This window comes from Astyanax mexicanus, chromosome 7, assembly GCF_023375975.1.
Source record: "Astyanax mexicanus isolate ESR-SI-001 chromosome 7, AstMex3_surface, whole genome shotgun sequence".
Lineage (NCBI taxonomy): Eukaryota > Metazoa > Chordata > Actinopteri > Characiformes > Acestrorhamphidae > Astyanax > Astyanax mexicanus.
In genome coordinates, this window is record NC_064414.1 from 46,698,153 (window position 1) to 46,718,317 (window position 20,165).

Genomic DNA, 20,165 nt, shown 5'->3' on the forward strand with positions numbered 1-20,165 from the left:
ACAACGTGTTAAGCTGATTTCTTCGGCTGTCTGTGCCTTTTTTTCTCTCATGATGTGAAAACATAATGAAAAACTATTTTAGCAATGGCATCAGTACATGTGTATTAAGTGCCTTTTTAAAAAAACAGAGCCCAGAGCTTGTCTGTACACTAGGGGTGTCACGATTATCTAAATCCTCAATTCGATTTTATTTCCGATTTTAGGGTCACGATTCGATACGATTCTCGATTTTCTTTTTTCTTTTTTTTTTACAGCAGAGAGGCCTATGCCAGTTTTAGATTAGTCTATGGTCAGTCATTGGTTTGATTCATCAAATTTACAATATCTTATTTCAAAAGGTGGGCTTGATATAAGTGATGCAAAGTGATACAAGTGATCTGTTATACACCACATTAGGCACTAATGGTCAAATTTAAATAATTTAATTAAGATATATATGTAATGCCATCTAGTGGCTTTTTTGATAGCAGCAGTGTGCACTATTAAAACAGCAATGTGCAACATAACAAAATAAATAATAAAAAAATACAGGAACAGTCATGTACAAAATAATAGAACAATTATAGCCTTAACAAACTGAACTCTATCCTACTATAACAGTTAAACATGAAAAATAAGACTCGGTACTTAAGAATTACACGTTTTTTTCTTTAATAAAGATTTATTATTAACTTTATCTGAGAGAAAGATGCTCCTTAAGGTACCAAAACTATTAACATATTTGAGGCTAGACAAAACAACAGTTATTTTTATATTTTCAAGGAGATGAGAATGTCCACATTCTCTGGAGAATGGGCTGCTCTGTGAGTAGTCACAATGTCCACTGCATCGGCTACAGTGTGCTGCGTCATTTGTGCAGCTTAGAGGGAGGGATCGTCGATCCACTTTTTTACTTTGAGGCTCGAGACCATGACATAATTTCGATTGATTTCGATGAAATATCGAAATCGTGACACCCCTACTGTACACTGATCTCAGTCTGTATGAACACTGTCTGTTGTTTGTCAGCTAAACACAAATGGAGAAAGCTAGTTAGTGCTCTGTATTGCTGTGGGCAATAAAGAAATATATTTTTTGTGCTTCATAAGAAAGTTAGAACTGGAAGTGCTTTTTCAAAATGGAGAGAATTATTACACACCAAAGGAACCTGGTTGAATGTAAAATTATCAATGTTACAGGTCTGCAAATCTATATAATGCCCTGAACAATTTAAATGACTAGATACATCTTTATACAACATTGTAAGCCGCACCCCTTTTTTATGAGTATGCAGCCCACTTAGGTTTAATATGTTCAATATGTAAAAAGAAAACAATGTCACTATGATGTATAGTATGAGGATCGCTGGTTTGAATCCCTGATCATGCTGCTCACCATCAGCAGCTGGAGTCTGAGAGATCACAACTGGCTTCATGCTCTCTCTGGGTGTGTAGATGGCGCTCTCTTCCTTCATTACTCCCAAGGTAATGTCAGTTATCCAACCAAATAATCAAGAGGAAGATGGATGATCACAAGTCACCAAACCAAGCTGAACTGCTTGAATTTTTGCACCAGGAGTAAAGGCATAACAATTATCCAAAAGCAGTGTGTAAGACTGGTGGAGGAGAACATGCCTTGTTCATAGTTTACAGAATAAAACAACAAAGTTTTACTGAATTTATATAAATAGCTAAATCAGAGAAACTAATTCAGAAATTCTCTGGTCTCTTAATTTTTTTTTCCAGAGCTGTATATATTGGAGGGTGCACGGGCCAGTCTTCACCCTTTAAGTGTTAGAGGGAGTTCATACGGACAGGGAGTGGGTGATTGTCCTTTCAATTTAGGGGGGAAAATTGGGTAAAATTAGAAGCAAAAAAGTCTAAAAAAAAAAAGTCTACAGTAAAAAAACCCTTTTGATCTGCTCTGACTTTTGAAAAACTTGCAGCAGCACAAGGACACTGTCATTTTTTTTTTTTTTTTTTTTTTTTTTTTTTCTTCTTTATTTAACCAGGCAGATCATTAAGAACAAGCTCTTATTTACAGTGATGGCCTGACATAAAACACAAATAAGTAACACTTAAAAAAAAAAAAACAACAAACAAAAACATAAAAACAGGATAAGAAAAAACATTAAAAAACCATTAAATCAGCAGGCCTAGGTATAGAGGCAGGAAACTAAACTGAAGGATTAGATGGAGGGGAAACATTTACAGGGATCCGTGAGATGGTGGGAAATAAAACGTTTGAAGGCTGGGACGGAGATAAAAGTAACCAGTTTGAGGTGAGTTTGTAGTGCATTCCAGTCTGTGGCAGCAGCTGACTGGAATGATGCACGGCCAAGTATAGATCTGGTTTGAGGAATTGTTAGCAAAATACGAAGAGAGGACCGAGTGTTATACATGGTAGGTAAACGGTGCAATAGACGAGACAAATAAGGGGGTGTCTGATTAAGAATGGTCTTATAGATAAGAGTGAGCCAGTGAATATGACGACGAGTCTGAAGCGATGGCCAATTTACCAGAGAGTAAAGACTGCAATGATGAGTATGTAGGGGGGCATTTGTAGCAAAACGAATGGCAGAATGATAGAGTGTGTCCAGTTTAGCAAGAGTGCCTTTAGAGGCAGTTCTATAGATAGTATCTCCAAAATCAAGTGTGGGAAGAATAGTCATTTTTATAAGCGTGAGTTTAGAAGAGAAAGTAAAAGCGTGACGGTGGCGGTAAAGGAAACCAAGTTTGGCCCGCACCTTGGACTGTAACTGAGAGATGTGATGTGAGAAACACAATGTAGAGTCTAGCCAAATACCCAGGTATTTGTAGGTAGAGACTTCCTCCAAAATTTCCCCCTCACAGGTTGAGATGTTTAGGGAAGACGGAGAGGGAACACCCTTCCTATGAAACCACATGACTTTTGTCTTGGTTGCATTGAGGGACAATTTCAATTGTGAAAAGGCATGTTGTACCTGAAGAAAACTATCCTGAAGCGTGGATTGGACAGAAGACGGAGAAGGACCAGAGGCATATAAAATTGTGTCATCAGCATAAAGATGAATATGTGAATTGCCAGCAGTTAGGGGAATATTATTGATGTAGATGGAAAACAACAATGGGCCAAGTATAGAACCCTGAGGAACACCCTTTGTAACCAAGAGGGGGTGAGAGAGTGAATTATCAAACCTTACGCGTTGCACTCGATGAGTGCGAGAACCAAGCCAGCGAGTGACCCAATACCCCAATACTACTCAACCTACGGATGAGGGTGGGATGGTCAACCGTGTCAAAGGCCTTTGCAAGGTCGATAAATATAGCCGCGCAGTGTTGTTTGGTGTCTAGCGTAAGTGTAATGTCATTTAATACCTTTAAAGTGGCTGTTGTGCACCCGTACCCAGCGCGGAACCCAGACTGTACATCAGAGAGTCATTCTTTACAAAATCCTACGTATTCAAGCTTTTACTCAGCAAACGAAATCGTTCTTGGTTGATAATTCCATCACTCCACATTTACAAAGCAGCTGACATCCTTGACCTTAGATACCAGATGATTTAAGCACACATCTCGCTCGCCGGCCTCAGTCTCGGGCCTAGTTATCCCTTCATTTATGTATGCAGTCTTGCCCCGTCCAAAAAATCTAATTTAATTTGTTCTCTTCCATCTTTTGACAGCCAGACTAGGACTAAAGAGCAGCTCCTCCACTGTGAGCTCCCACAGCTTAGGCTCTATTTTACTTATTTTTCTTTTTTCAAAAGCTTTGTCATTGCTGTAGGCTTTCAAGGCCAGGCACTCTTGGACATGGGCAGAGTAAAATCACCAGATTTCTCTGAATCTCCACTGGCAGGTGTTAATTTAACACAAGTGCTCAGTGGCTGAGTGGCTGTAGGACTGGCCATTGGCCACAGAACATATTAAGGCATGTGTTATACTATATTTCCAGCCCACAGGCAACTTATTGCTCCAGCTTTAGATTTAGCTTTAGCTTATGATGTTAAAACTGACTGAAAAGAAGAAAATGGGTTTTCCGGTCATTTGACAGAATGAATTGCTATAGAGCCTTAAGAATCAGTGGTTAGTTGTGTGGTTGTATGTATTTTGTTAGTGTATAGTGTAAGTTTAGTGTACATATTCTTTCGATTTTGTATATATTATTTTGGTAACACTTTCTATAAATCAGGTATCTAAAAAAAATCGAAATGCATTCATAAAGCTTCATAAACCATTCATAATGCTTTATAACACTTGACATAAGCCTTTCTAACTATACATAAATGTGTATAATCTCAAACATAAACATTATAACACCACAGTATAAAGCTATATATCACAAAGCAATATAATGCATTAAAATAGTTTTGAATTTGCTGTTCTTAACATTATTGGTGAAACCTGTTTCATAAAGCTTAATAGATGTTGAGTTCTTATGACACATGACTCTAATACTCTTGGCTTCGAAGCAGGTTTACTAAAGGTAAAGAGGGCTCTAGGTCACTGGTATCTGCTGTAGAACAACAACTGATACTTAATCCTTAAAAAATGTTCATTTGATGGAATTAGTCTACATATATTAAGACCTCCCATTCTGTGCTCATTTGGAGTCTAAGGTAGTCCAGATCTGAAGGCAGTGTACATACAGAGAAATAAGATGGTAGTGTCTAGGGGTGTAACGAGATCTTGTGGCACGTGACGATATTTCTCGTCAAGCTTTAACCTGTCTCGCGGGGAAAAAATAGTTTAGTGTGGACTTTTTAAGCGGGATCTGGCAACACAGCAGAAGTGCAACTACGTTCTGTTTGTGGTGAATGCAAACGTAGTATCAGCACCCCCGGGGGGGAGGGGGTGGAGGAGATACGTTCTGTCATTACTAGCCAACCACGCTCCGCAAAACCAGCAGGCTGATTGGCTGTTTCTCCTGAGAGAAAATTTATTTGGGGCTTTCATTTGGCGCCCCCTTTAGTGCAGCGCCCCTATGCGTCCCATAGACTGTATACCCACTTTTAAGTTGTATGTCTGGCTGCATTTTGGCTCCAGTGGAAACAATAAGTGAGCAACAAGACACAAACCATATGTAAATACTGTAAGAAAATCGAACATGTGACTGTTTCATAGGTAGTTGCACTAATCCCTTAGCTCTGTACTGTATTAAAAAAAAAAGAATTCTGTCTCTGTTTGCACTTCAAGCATAGTCTTAATATGACTGGTTATGGTTATGCTGTTAAGGTTGAGTTATATGATTTTGTCAAATAAAACTTCTATTTTTCATTTTTGACGTCTTCTTTAAAATTGTATTTTTAAATCTCATCTCGTTCTCGTGAACCCAGTATCGTGTCTCGTCTCGTGATATTAGTGTCTCGTCACACCCCTAGTAGTGTCCGCTCTCTTGGAATTAGCTTTTACTCTAAGAAAGATATCAGCCAGCTCACCTCACTTCTGTTTCCTCCTGCATCGCCTCCAGCACATTCTTCCTTGGCCAGCTGTATCATATACTGACATGTTTGCTGAGCTTAGCCCTTTCACCAAGCCAAGGATCAACTGCATATTATGGTCTGGATTACTTTTTTGACCAGATTCTGCATCTGAGTTCTGTAAATATAAAAAAGAAGAGAAGTAAATAACATTTAAGAACAATTTTCCAGGTCTAGAGGAGATTTTTATGCTTTCTCTTTCGGCTAGAATCATGTTCTGGGCATTCTGCCAGTGGTGAATCAGAGCCTAAGACTAAATGCCATTTTTCTTCACTCATTTTTCACCATCAGTCAATTTCTGTGTTTGTCCCTCATTTCTTATGTTTTTATGCTTAAAAATGGGTTTATCAAATATGTTTCAGTTTCACATAATTTTTTTTTGCCTTCTGGTATATATATGGAAAACTCAAACCAAGGATTGTGCAAGAATCTGTATTTTTGTTGCTTCCCTTTGGTTCTCTTTTTGCTTGTCCCATACAGATGTGTGGTGTAATCCATGTTGACTCCACTGCTGTAAATACAAATCCTACTTTAAGTGACCCCTCATGGACCACTGTACATGTGCAGTTGTTAACAAGCTGAGATCTAAAGTAAAATAATATAAAAGCTGCATCTGAAGTGAAAGAAGCATGTGGACTGAGGTAGTAGAGTAATGTTACAGGATTTTACACTAATATGACTCATGCAAGTGCTAGGCGATTATGGCCTAAATAAATTATCTTCGATTTTTTCACAAAAAATCTGATTTTCGATTATAATCAATAAAGAAATTGTTCAAAAGTAGGTTTACCTGTTTAAAAAAAAGTCTGTATGTAAAATCGAGATTACTCAATTCTACTCAAGTCAAATTTTGAAAGCAAACACACAAACAATAGGGCAGAGCACAGCTAAATGACTGGGGAATGATGACAAGCTTCTTACACAGTCTTTGGGTCTTTCCTTACTAATAACCATGTTAAGGAGGAAAACTGATGAGAGCAGAAGTGGACAGGGAGCAGAGAAAAATATTGAGTTCTGAGCTCTGTTTACAGAGAACAGCATGGCAAAATATACAGGGGTTGGACAATGAAACTCAAAAGAGGACAAATTGTTGGTGCACGTCTTGCTGGCGCATCTGTGACCAAGACAGCAAGTCTTTGTGATGTATCAAGAGCCACGGTATCCAGGGTAAGGTCAGCATACCAGCAAGAAGGACCAACCACATCCAGCAGGATTAACTGTGGACGCTGTAAGAGGAAGCTGTCTGAAAGGGATGTTCGGGTGCTAACCTGGATTGTATCCAAAAAACATAAAACCACGGTTGCCCAAATTACGGCAGAATTTAATGTGCACCTCAACTCTCCTGTTTCCACCAGAACTGTCCGACGAGACAATAAATTATTGTGGTCTTAAACCAGTGTTTCAGTTTCATTGTCCAACCCCTGTATGTCAGATTGGTGTGAAGTTTCCACTTCACTGTAAATCACATCACATTTGTGTGAATAGGCCCTTACAGTTAGTGGAGCAATAAAAAAAAAATTGAAGCTAATATTTTAATGAACACTTGCACTTGGTTTTATTTGGGATTTAAAAAAATACAAAAATAATAACAGAATACCACTAAAACTGTCAGAATTTCAATTATACTGTGATATTAATTTTTATGGCCAGACCACCCACTGCCACTACAGTGCACAGCAACCATTTCCATGGTTACGCGCAGGTTACGCAACTCCATATCATCCCTCACACTTCTGCAACCCAAACTACGCCCTTTCCTTCATCCTGCTGCTACAAACCAGGATGCCAATGATCCCATTAGATCAGGCGGAGAGGGTGAGATCTGAAGTCCGAGTTGCATCATGTCTTGTTGGAATTAGCCACGGGTAGAGACACATGAAGCGGGGGGACGGCGGCGCGAGGCAAGACCCAGGGTAATTACGTGAATCACTCACACACACACTTCAATTAGACGGACACAAGTGTGGCCCAGGGGGGAAGTTAATGATCACAAAGCAGGAAGCTCAATAGAAATCAGCTTAGAGAGGAACAGCGGGCCCTGGGGTCGACCCCGGCACAGCCAAACACCCCTGTCTGGAGAGCTGGTGCTGACACAAACACACATACACATACTCACATTAACAATTACAAATTACAAAGCGTTACATAAGTGGAAAACACAAGAAGGCTGGCAATCATGTCGACCATGACATAAACAAATATATACACATCCTATATTATACAATAGGACTCATACACACACTCACTCAATTACACACTCACACACACTCACAATAACTGGAGAGGCGAGTGACTCACATGTTGTGCTTGTTGCCGTAATTGGTTTCTAAAAATCTTGGCTAAAATCCTAAGAATCAGAAAACACTAATAAAATCATACACGACATGTTTACAAAGATTTGCAGAAAAAAAGCAGACAGGAAAAAAAAGAGGAAATTCGAAAAAAAAATCGATAAACAAATAAATAAGCAAACAGTAATACGACACAACTTCATGTATCATGTGCCATGACTTTTGTCATGTCCTACGAAAGCTAAAAAAACAATGCACTGACCTCTGGCAAGTGTGTGTGGAGCCTCTTGCATTGAATGTGAATGTGACTGAATGTGATTTCTGCCAGAAGCTGCCGAACACCATCACAACCACCCACTGCACTGTCCACTGTGGATGGTAATATTAGTCTCCTGTGAAAGTCTTTGGAAATTGAACATCCCATCCATCTGACCTCCACTATTAGGCCTCTCTTGAACTCCAACCAAAATCTGATAATTCACATCGCTTTGCCGTTAACACACAAGCTAGTGTTCAACATCACTCACAAGATAACACCTCACAACATACACAAACAAGCGTGTTCAGAAGCTGTCTCTGCAGGCAACACTTCATAATCTATTTACATACTGCTACCACAATTTTATTTGGCATGTCAGTGTCTATCCAGTCACTACTAAATATAAAAAAACATTTAACAAAATTGTATTGAAATTTAGCCAAATTATTAAATATTTAACTACTTTATAAGAAAGACATAACTTTAACCTCTTAGCTTAGCTTTAACATGTCTGGACATCACAGTTTGGTTTGTCTAGACCACAACACTAAATTTTGCTCTACAAGGGCCTGGTGTCCTCGTATGAGGCCATTAGACACACATTTAAGTTATTTAAGTTACAGTTTTAATTTGCTTCAGAAATTTAAATTAACAGTAAATGTTTATGTTTTTAACTTTTAAGCAGCACTTCAAATTGTTGTTTCTACTTTAGTTTTGCACTCAGGCATAAAATGCTGCTGTGTTCAGACACAAAATACATGTTTTACACATCCTTACTTGGTGAAGCAGAAAGAGTCATATTAGTGTAAAATCCATTAATATTACTTTAGTCCCTCAGTCCACATGTTTCCTTCACTTTCAGTAAAAGTTCTCTCTTCTCTCAGCTTGTCCAGAAATGCATGTGTAAAAAGTGTAATTTAGTATTGGCTCAAAGCATGACTGTAGAGGGAGCCCAGGAGCATAATGCTTATTTATCTCATGTATGTAATCAATCAGCCAAGACATTTTGCTATCTGATGTAAGCCTTTTATAAATCACAAGTTGAGAAGCTAGGCTAATGTCGCTAACAAACTACTGGACATTTACTATCACTAATCTTATCTTTTTTTCTTATTTATCTTATTTTCAACCCTATTTTTTTTCCCAAACGGGAAGAACAAACTCCCCTCCTCACTATCAATGATAACAGACCCCAACACTAGGATAGTGAATTGTGCTCTGTCTCAGACTCCGGCTGCTGATGCTTAGCAGCATGATCCAGGATTCAAACCAGCAATTCTCAGATCATAGTGTCTGGACTAAAGCATTTCTCAACCTGCTTAAAATGCATCTACCAAACAGACGTTTAGCAGCCACTCAGTTTTTATTTATTTTTATATGAGTGAATATCACCTCAGAAGCTCCACTTGTAGCAGACATCCGTACAGCAGAGGGTCTGAATGCTAATCATATCCTCACTCCATCGCTGCGTGTGTGTTTAGGTTGGATGAAACTGCTTATGATTCTGAATGCGCAGTCTTGATTAATGGCTCCTATTTAGCACAAACACGCTCAATAAAGGCAGTGCACCCACCCAGAGAGCTGGAGAAGAGGCACCACCAACACGCCACTGACATGCATCTTTATTTACAGCTCTAGAAACATCAGCACAGTGAAGCCGACAGTTTGATGGCAGCTTTTATTTAGAGATGATTGTAGTTATTGGTTATTGATAACAGTTAAAGCGTTGATCTATCTGTAAGATTTGAGTCCTTTACCATTTACGCCACTGAAACCATTAACAGAGCTGACATTTCCCAATAAAGTTTGCATTAACTAGGGATTTTCTTTGTACAACCGAGTATAAGTACTAAAACATGTATTTTTGTACTTGCCGATACCAATACCTAATTATAATAAAGCAATCAGGAGCATTATGTAATAGTGGAGTCATTAGTGTAAAGTAGTGCAATGCAACAGTTAATTTATGCATTACATAATTTTTTTTAAACTTTACTTCTTTGGTGGGCTAAGCCAGTGGCATTTAGATGTAAGTTTCACTGTTTTTACCTGCAGTTTTTTTACAGCCTATGGATATTTTACAGTGGATGTATGAACACTTTGACTTTCGTCCAATCAATGAGTGTATGTCATATTTTTCTATTGTTCTATTGTTCTAAATATATATATATATATATATATATATATATATATATATATATATATATATATATATATATATATATATATATATATTGTGGCGTCTGTGTGTGTGTGCCAGCTTTTAGTGTGCCTGTGGGGGCGGGTCATGGTAATCCGGGGCCAGCGGGGCATTATGGGGGTATGTTTTGGGTGGGTTTAAGGGGACCTACCATCTCTGTGCTGGATAGCTGGGTTGGTGGCCTCAGGGCTGTTTGTACTGTGTTAGCAGTTGGGTTTTGCTCTCCTAGCCTTGTTAAAGGCTATAAGTGAGTGGCAAGCCTGTTAATAAAGAGCTGTTGAGTACTTGCAATGAGTTTCACGAGTCCTCCTTCCTCTTCCACGTCACTATATATATATATATAAATTCAAGTTGAATGCATGAATGAGGAGAATGATCCCATCAGTAATATGTGTAACGGGATTCATTTGTTTATATTTTGTGTGTAAACTCAATGTATAATCAAGCATCACTTGAATAATAGGCCTAGTGAAATAATGATGAGTATTATTATTAAAAAAGTAAATAAATAAAAAAAAGTAATACATTAAATGCTTGTTTATATAATGCTGACAAATGAACAGTCGACGACACATAGGAGCTCTTAGGATTCTACAGTAAGTCCACACATTTAGCAGCTCAGCTGATAATATCTGCAATTCAGTATGAACTCCCAGCCAATCGCAGCGGTCGGGGGGCGGAGATTTGTTGAAAACGGGTAGTAAAAAAAAACAATGCGTGAAAAAAAGCGCTGTCCCTGACTGAAGTGAGAACAAATACGGAAAAACAGACGCATCCCCACTGAGATGATTCGTTTCGTTTCATCCTCATAGAGAATTTTACTCAGCCTTTATTTTTTCTAAAATAAAAAATAAATAATCAAATAAAATAAAAATAAGACAATATGAAAAGCATAAAAACATGCTAAATGTTGTGATAAAAACCTGGAGTCAACTACAACAGTTTAAATCTATAGTAAAAAGTGTCATTAATACATTTTTTTTTTAATAAATCTCCTCCAGATACGCACTTGTCAAAAGCCGACGTTCAAATATGCTGATATAACGCTAAAAATCACGTTGTTAACAATTCTAACGTTTAAAGTTTGTAAACATGGGTGTGGCTATGTTCTGTCCATTTTATCTTTCAGAGATTATTGATGGTTTTACTTCTAAAGTTTTACAACTAAAGTAAACGACACTGTTGTTTATCCAGCTCTTGTATTCAAGAGCTCATTGTATTCATTTTTAATATATTATTTTACTACTAATACTAATATAAAATAAAAGGAAAACGGTATGCTCTTTTTGGAGTGTGTGTGTGAGTGTGTGTGTTATTTATTCATTTATTTTCCACAACTAAACTATTATTTAAAATCGCTTAACAAAGCGCTTATTTATTGTATTAAACATTAAAAATATATATTCGTCTGAAAACGGGTGGGGAAAAAATAAGCTACAACACTGAGCTACAATAGTGACATCCAGCGAAACAACGGAGCTTAGCGCTGCTGACCTTCTCAACACCTGCAGGTGCTGCGCGAAAAAATGAATTATTTAATTAAATCACTAATTAATGCTTAAAACTTCAACTAACGGATATTGTTTTATTTTTATTTTTTATTTTAGAGTTTTTTTAGACGTAAAAAGTAAGACAGACAGAAAAAAATCTGTTAAATCGCGGCAAACAGATCCGCTTTTATTGTTTATTTTTTTACTTGATTTATTCAATTAATTTATTTATTCCTCTCGGTTTCCAGAGGCTGGGAGGAGCTCGGCTGCTTTAACGTGGGCAGCACGTGGGCAACGCGAGTCCGAGAGAGAGAGAGAGAGAGAGAGAGAGAGAGAGAGAGAGAGAGAGAGAGAGAGAGTGTGTGTGAGGAAGAGAGAGAGAGAGAGAGAGAGAGAGAGAGAGAGAGAGAGTAGGATGAACAGCGCGCGGAGAGCGGAGCAGGTTGGTGTGAAGAATGACGGCGGCGGTCACCCACAGCCGTCCGCCCGCCGCTCACAGCAGCGCGTTTTTGCTCGCGACTGGATGACGATCCGCTTTGGATACTATAAGGAATTCTCAGAGCGACAGAGGAGGTAGATGTGGAGAATCACCAAGATACCGTCAAAACAAGGAGGAACAGGAGAGAAAAACTGCCACCAGAAGAAGAAAGGACATCTGAGATGTAACTGCACTGCCTCAAAAAAAAAAAAGACTACAATAAAAAGGAGTTTTGGAACAAAAACTACTCAAGCTCAAACATGGATAACTTCAGTTTTCCCAGTGAAGTGGTGAGTTTATTAGAGCTTCATTTAAATTCCTCTGGGAACTCTACCAGTAAGTACTCCCTGCCCACTATCATAGGACTTGCAGGACTGGTAAGTTTCCTCATCTTGTTTACTATAGTTGGGAATGTGCTGGTTGTGATTGCCGTTTTAACGAGCAGAGCCCTCAAACCACCCCAAAACCTCTTCCTTGTGTCCCTGGCCACTGCCGACATCCTGGTGGCCACCCTGATAATGCCTTTTTCGCTAGCTAACGAACTAATGGGTTACTGGTTCTTCGGGAAAGTTTGGTGCGATATCTACCTGGCACTGGACGTTCTTTTCTGCACGTCATCCATCGTACACCTGTGCGCCATAAGCTTGGACAGGTACTGGTCCGTGACACAGGCGGTCGAGTACAACCTGAAGCGGACCCCTCGCAGAGTGAAGGGGATGATCGTGGTGGTGTGGCTGATCTCGGCCGTCATCTCCTTCCCGCCGCTCATATCCATGGACCGGAAGGACCAGGAGATCAACGTGAAGCCACAATGCGAGATCAACGACCACACGTGGTACATCCTCTACTCAAGTATTGGCTCCTTCTTCGCTCCTTGTGTTATCATGATCCTCGTCTACATCCGGATCTACCAAGTGGCTAAGACACGAACCCGGAGCATGTCAGAGAAGCGCAAGGACCCGGATGGCGGTGCCGAGGCGCCGCGCCTGGAGAACGGTCTGAGCCAGGATGACTTGAGCCGGGAGAACGGGCACTGCACCTCGCCGCCACCTGGCGAGCCCAAGCATGGGGAGGAGGAGCAAGACGTGGACTTGGACGACAGCAGCTCCTCCGACGAGAAGGCCAAACAGCCGCACCACGAGGTGACTTCAAGCCGGAAGGACCGCAGGGCCAGCCGCAAGAACAGCTCCAGCTCCAAGCATTCCAGTCGCAAGTCCCGTGCCAGCAGCAAGTCTCTGGACTTGTTTTCTTCCAGAAGGAAGCGGAGGAACACCATGTCCAGGAAGAAGATATCGCAAGCGCGAGAAAAGCGTTTCACCTTCGTGCTGGCGGTGGTCATGGGTGTGTTCGTGGTGTGCTGGTTCCCCTTCTTCTTCAGTTACAGCCTTTACGGGATCTGCCGCGAGCCTTGCGAGATCCCCGAACCTCTCTTCAAATTCTTCTTTTGGATCGGCTACTGTAACAGCTCCCTCAACCCCGTCATCTACACCATCTTTAACCAGGACTTTCGCAGAGCTTTCCAGAAGATCCTCTGCAAGTCGTGGAAAAGGCCTTTTTAGAGGAGCATAGAGAAGCGGTTGGGTGGCATTATGGCCATAATGGCTTAAATGGTACCCTGGTACCCATTTCAGGTGACAGACTGAGACAGAAAAGCCATTGGATGTTTACAAAAAAGAGGCATCTCTTGTGCACATTGTGGCAGCACTATTCAGACATCACTGCCCTCCCACCCACCTCACCACTACTACCACAACCACCAACACCACCATGTCTATGCCTTGACAATCTGTCCACAACATAGATATTCATAACAATCTGTTTTATTGTATAAGGCTCTGGGCTCTGTAAGGACAGCAGCTGTTGTGGACTGCGAGTACTTACAGTAGCAGGATCCTTGAAAAACGCCCACCCGAATCCGGGCAGCACTGTACTGTATTTGCAGAAACAGGCTTATCTTAATTACAGCCACAGGCACTTCTGACTTATCAAGAGACATATTTATGATGAGTTTGCACATATGGCTTTTCTCTTTGGGACTAGAGGGCTATGTAATATGAAAGGCTATTTCCTTTTGAATGGAGACACATAACACGAAAAGGGAAGATGGAAAAACGAGTTAAGTGACTGGAAGCTGCTTCTCTCCAAGAGACTAAAACAAAACAGACACTGTTGGTTAAGGAGCAGGGCATCTTCACGCCCTGCGGAGGGATGTCACTGAAAGACTGATGAGATGTGGGGCTTGCTGACTATTGCCAAGCATCTCTTGAGGAAGCAAAAGCACTGGCAGAACAGGGCTTCATTACCGTAACTGTCAGTCAACACATGTGCTTTTTATTCCAAACAACAAAACAAACAACACAATGGATTGCTGCTGAGACCCTTTACCATTAAATGCCATTAATGAGAAACGTACAGAAGAGGTATTTGCATTGTTTGTTCTAATGTGTATGATCTTCTTCAACAATACTACAAAACAAGTATTTATATGACATTACTGCTCTTCTCAATTTGTTTATGGATTTCTATACAACTGATGCTGTGTTCTGTGCCCACGCTTGTCGGTTGTATCATGTTCTATGTACTATGATGTTGCATAATGCATAAACACTGTATGATATACATTACAAAGGGCAAAACCATTTTTTTTTCTAAACGCACATTTGTTTTCTGTTTGTTCGGAAATGTCTCGCCCTTCTTGGGTATTCATTTCATTCCTGTTTTCCATCTCATCTTCTTGTGATAAATCTGAAATGACCTTCCGGTCGCCACAAGCACATTTGACAATGGAAACAAAATCAACAAATCAACAAATAAATTAATTATAACACTTCTACCTACAGCGACGAGCACAGCATGAGGTCACTTTGTCCTTTTTTCCCCTCACTGTTTACTCTAGGCTGATCTGCTCTGGGTTTATTTATCATTGTTCTGGGTTTATCAGACCAGGTCTTTGAGCTCAGTCTCATATATTTTGTGGTTCTTTTAGATTAGACTAGACAGTAAGGACAGAAAATCATTGGCACTGTTAGCAGTTCACAGCAAATTAGATTGTTTCTTAATTGTGATGTTTAGACAGAGGGCTGAGATGCTTTTTTTTCAGAACAAAACGAGTAAATCTGATTTGTATGGTCTTCAGCTCCTAGTTGCAGTTGTTCTCATATACTCACATATGCTATGCATGGCACTTTGGTTGTATGCTGACTAGGGAGGGGCAGCAAACTGGTCACATATAGAAGCTAAGATGTGAGATGTGTAGCATTATTGAACGGCTGTAACTGCTGACTTTACTTTACCACTATATTAAATTCGATTCTGATTTAATTATGAAGCATATTTCACAAGAACTGTTACAAAGCTTTACAGCTTTATAGAGATCCAGGAGCAAGCCTGAACAGGTTAAAAACAGAATATTCTAAAGGATTAAAGGCACTTTCAGTCACTATATTGTATTTTAACTTAACTGAAACCATTGCAACCACAATATTAGTACAAACTTTCTAAAAACTGTTTAAAGCTGTACATGCTGTACTGTGTTTATGGTGATATTGTGCAGCAATGGTACAACACAATAACAGTGTCTGATTCATAATCGTGATGCTCTACTGACTGGCCAAAACACAGATAGCTTACTGCACTTTCCAAGGATGCCTACACACTAGACCGGTGGTCGGTTTGGCCTGGGGACCGATATTTTCCAAGCCATTACGTGGCAAGCCACAAAAAAAATAGTTTTGGAAAATGTTATGTAAGTGTAATTGGACGGAGTGCTACAGACTAGTAGCTCTCCAGCCCAGAGGGCTGTTAAACACAATTGCAGAACAGTTGATCTCAAAGCAGGTAAACCCAAGAAGAAAGGAAAAAAATACAAATAATTAATTGCCCCGGCTAGTGAATTGGGACACGGCCAGGAAAAGAACGCCCTTATATGGATATAGGGAGACAGGGGAGGAAAGTGAACAAAAGCTCACCAGAGAAGCATTTTATTTTTAATTATTTTTCATTATTGTTCAATATAGTTCAAACAACATCACGGGCCAGATGTTTTATGTGGCAAGATTATTTTGAGGCTGCAACGATTAGTCGATATAATCGACAATGTTGATTATTTAAATTTTTCAACATAAAATTTTATGGTTGACTAATTGTTAATTTGTAACAAGACCCCATTAAACAAAGTGTTTGGGACAGAAGCGCAATGTGAGATGGGTAAATGATGGGCTTACTTATTCTGTGTCAAAAAAGTGCCCAAACACAACAGATTTTATATTTACTCTCTAAATATCAGTACTTCTAGACATTTAAATGCATTTTTAAAGTTTATATTCAGCTGTTTTTACTGTTTTTAGAGATGGAGGACATGGCAGAAATAATCGTTGACTAATCGACTAATCGAAAAAAATAATCATCAGATTAGTTAAGTACCAAAATAATCATTAGTTGCAGCCCTAGCTGGAGCAGGGGCAGATTTTGTACATTTTGCTGCTTTTCCACTTCAGGGGCATATGGTTATTACACTACTGGTTATATACTAACTGTGTGTCATATGCCAGGTATCAGCCATATCCTACATTACTATTGACATCATCCAGTGTTGCTAAGCCGCATTCACAATGCCGGTGTTCTGTCCAGTTATGCCATCGATCAATATGTGCTTCTTTATGACACAGCGCATGTGCTAACCAACATTTTTTGTAATGTTTTCATGTTTTTCATGAAAATTCCTTAAGTTTTTATTGTATTGGGAACATTAAACAACCTGCTTGAATGTTAAAAAACAACTGTAAATTGCAAAAATTTAAATTAGCAATGACAAGTTAAAAAATAATAATAAACAGCAATTTTGTTCCTGGGTCAATTTGATCCGGTGCATGTTTAAATATCCAATTAATATCTAATAAAAATAATAATTATCCAAAATAATAATTATTCAAAAAACTCCAAACAAGCAATGTGCATATTTTATTACTAACTCCATTGCGAATTATTCTATCAATATTTAGTGCAATGGTGTTCCTTACCTCTAACTGGTAATTTAAGTTCAATCAGGATAATCACTCGTTTTTCAAAAAAAAAACAAAAAACATATTCAACCTTTTTTTAAATGTTTCACTACTTTACTACTTTTGAAAGACAAATACAATAGACATAATAGCTTTACATAACATTAAAACACAACTTTGATTTTTGTGTTTTAGTTTTTGTTTTAATTGCGGGGTTCTATGTGTTGATTACACTAATTAAGGCAAGCAGAAGAAGTTTTATACTGAAAAAAATACTAACTTAACTATTTTTTCCTAGATCTTCAAACTTTTAAACGGGTTAATTTGACCCGTAACATAACAGGACTTTTTAACTTTACCTGATACAGTGATTTAGCCTATTTACATATCCTACCTACACTTTTGCTGGGAGTATTTATTATTAAGGTTTCTAATATGGTGGTTTTTTTTTTGTTTGTTTTTTCCCTTTTTAAAAATGAAATACTACTAGGGTAGCACAGTTTGACAAGCTAGCACAACTCAACAGAACACCGGCACCCAAGCTTGTCTAACATCACCAGCTCTGTAGTGTGTGTCACTATAGTAGCGGTCTGGCTCGACTAGCCAATGGGCAGATCCCTTAGTCTTTAAGCCGTTCCACTAAATGATTTAAGTTCGGTTAGCTAAGCGACCGTTTTGAGAAAACTGGATTTAGCTCAGTTTCTAAGCGTTCTGTGGTGAATCATGTCTATTCATGTAAGAAAATGCCAACTTCCATGCTTATAACCATTCAGCTATGCAATAGAAAAGCAGCATTCGAAACCCGGTGATATAAAAAAGATATTTGGTCCATTTTTGGTCCAACAAAATCAATATTTGTGCAATTACAGTTTTTTTTTTCTTCTGCTCATTAAAGGGGTTTAATGCAAACTGTGTAAAGTGAATTACACTCCCCACCAGTAGAGAGAGCCTGTGAGCAAAAAAATGAACAATTCTTGCATAATGTTGATTTAATGCTTTAAGTTTTTTTTTTTTTCAGCTAGTGAAAAAAAACATGCATCTCCAAAATTTCAGCCTTACAGGATAAGAAAAACACTCTTCTTAACTATCAGAGGACCTCAATGTGAAATGATTTTATTCAGAGCCATTTAGGTGCATTTTGAGTGGTCCATACATCATACATACATCAAATGTGGAGAGACTGTAAAGGACCATAGCTGGGTTCAAATGAGGTTGTAAACTAAATATCACAATCTACAAAATTTACAAAACATGTTTTTCTTTGGAAAGAGATTGCATGTCACATTTTAAGTCAACAAGTCAAGTTACTGTTGCCCCTGAATTCTGAAAATGTGACAATAGATGTCCAAAAATTGGAGTTAAATCACAGAAAAGCGACTTGAGTCTTGTTCTCAACAAATCGTATCTTGTCTGGTTTTGTGGCCTGAACTGTTCAAATAATGTAAATTGAGCTCTTTATTTAAACAAAGCCACTATTTTTAACTGCAAGATACTCTGCTTACTCTGTGTTTCAAAAAAAGACCAAATGTTTCATATTTTAAGTGTCTGATTTAAAAGTGTCTGATTTTAATAGGTTGTTTTTTTTGTGGTTTTGTGGCCTGTTAAAATCAGATATGCAAAAAAAACACATCTAATCTAAACTAATTCAATCCAAAGTTCAAGATATCCTGCTCACTTTGTGATGGGAAAGGAGACGTGGTTTACACATTCTGGTAAATGTTAAATTTTCATTTACTGAGTATTGTCATATTGTTTTTGTTTGTGATACAGTATTGATGCTTGGCATTAAATATAGATTTTTTTATTGAAATACAGTCTAAACTCCTTTAGACTCACCCCACAATTTGACTTACTAAAGTTACTGCTTTATTACTGCACAGGGGGGCACTAATCAAATGAAAGGGTATCGGTAAATCATTGGTAAATCTGTGGTATATCTGTGGTAATCTGTTTTTTTAAGTATTTCATCCTATTTAATTACAAAGATGGTGCTACTTATTATATAAAATTAGTAGAGAATTGTCTCATAATATATTGAGTATCTCAAAATCACGGTATCATGATATCGGTAACATATTGTGATAATATTGTATTGTGAGATGCCCTGTAATTTGAGGCTATCCTGCTCCAATTGAAGGTGCAAAATAATGTTTTTAAGCTTCTTATTTAAAAAAAAAATCAACCCCAAATCCAGTGTTTAGGACCTGCTTACTTTGCAATAAAAAAAATTGCGTGATAGGAAGTGGTCTACTGATTCAAATTAATGTTTGTTCCATAAAAAGAACACATTGTCAATTATTTATTGAGTAATAATGTTCAACCTGACAGTCTTAACGGATTTTCCGTCCAAAATTGCACCTTGTGTTCTCAGCTTAATTACTCAGGAATCCCTTTACACACAAACATAATCCATAAATGGTAATAGGCGGGAACTTACTCTTTCTAAAAATAGCAGTGACATCCCAGTGCGGTAAAGCTAAATCTACAAGAAAGCCATTGAGAAAAACACCTAAAAACGTGAGATCTCCTTCCCCAACCAATATTATTTACCTTTAGTGCTTCAAACATATTTATATGATGTTTCAAACCAAATAATATCAGTAATTAAGACTCAAAAGTGTCCACAGACAAAGTGTGAAACTACCTGCTTTACGCAAACTAAAGCTAGGTATGGTGTGCGCACTACTTTATATCGTTTTTATTTTACTTGCACATTTTTACTAAGTAGTTATTTTGCACTAAACTTTTTTTTATGTATTTAGACTAATACTGCCTTTCAAAATACTGAAAGGCATAGGCTGCTCTGAGTGTCAGGTGTTTAGTAATCTACATATAGTATCCTAGAGGTGTGATTATCAAGAAAAATAAGTCCGCCTGATGCTCTCCATGTATTTTGTCAAAGTAATAAATAATAAGCCATGTAATGAACTATTATCAATATTCTTATGCTTTCAACTATAGTTGAAGTCTATACATTTAAAAATAAGTAAAAAAAAATGACTAAAACATGATC

At 38.3% G+C, this 20,165-nt stretch overlaps 1 protein-coding gene across 1 annotated transcript; it reads left to right on the plus strand.

Moving 5' to 3' along the window:
- The first annotated feature begins 12,078 nt into the window (after positions 1 to 12,078).
- Positions 12,079 to 14,998, plus strand: adra2c (adrenoceptor alpha 2C). The gene has a single exon (XM_007235971.4). The coding sequence runs from the start codon at positions 12,413 to 12,415 to the stop codon at positions 13,709 to 13,711; it is 1,299 nt and encodes a 432-aa protein (XP_007236033.1). The 5' UTR covers positions 12,079 to 12,412; the 3' UTR covers positions 13,712 to 14,998.
- The last annotated feature ends 5,167 nt before the right edge of the window (positions 14,999 to 20,165 follow it).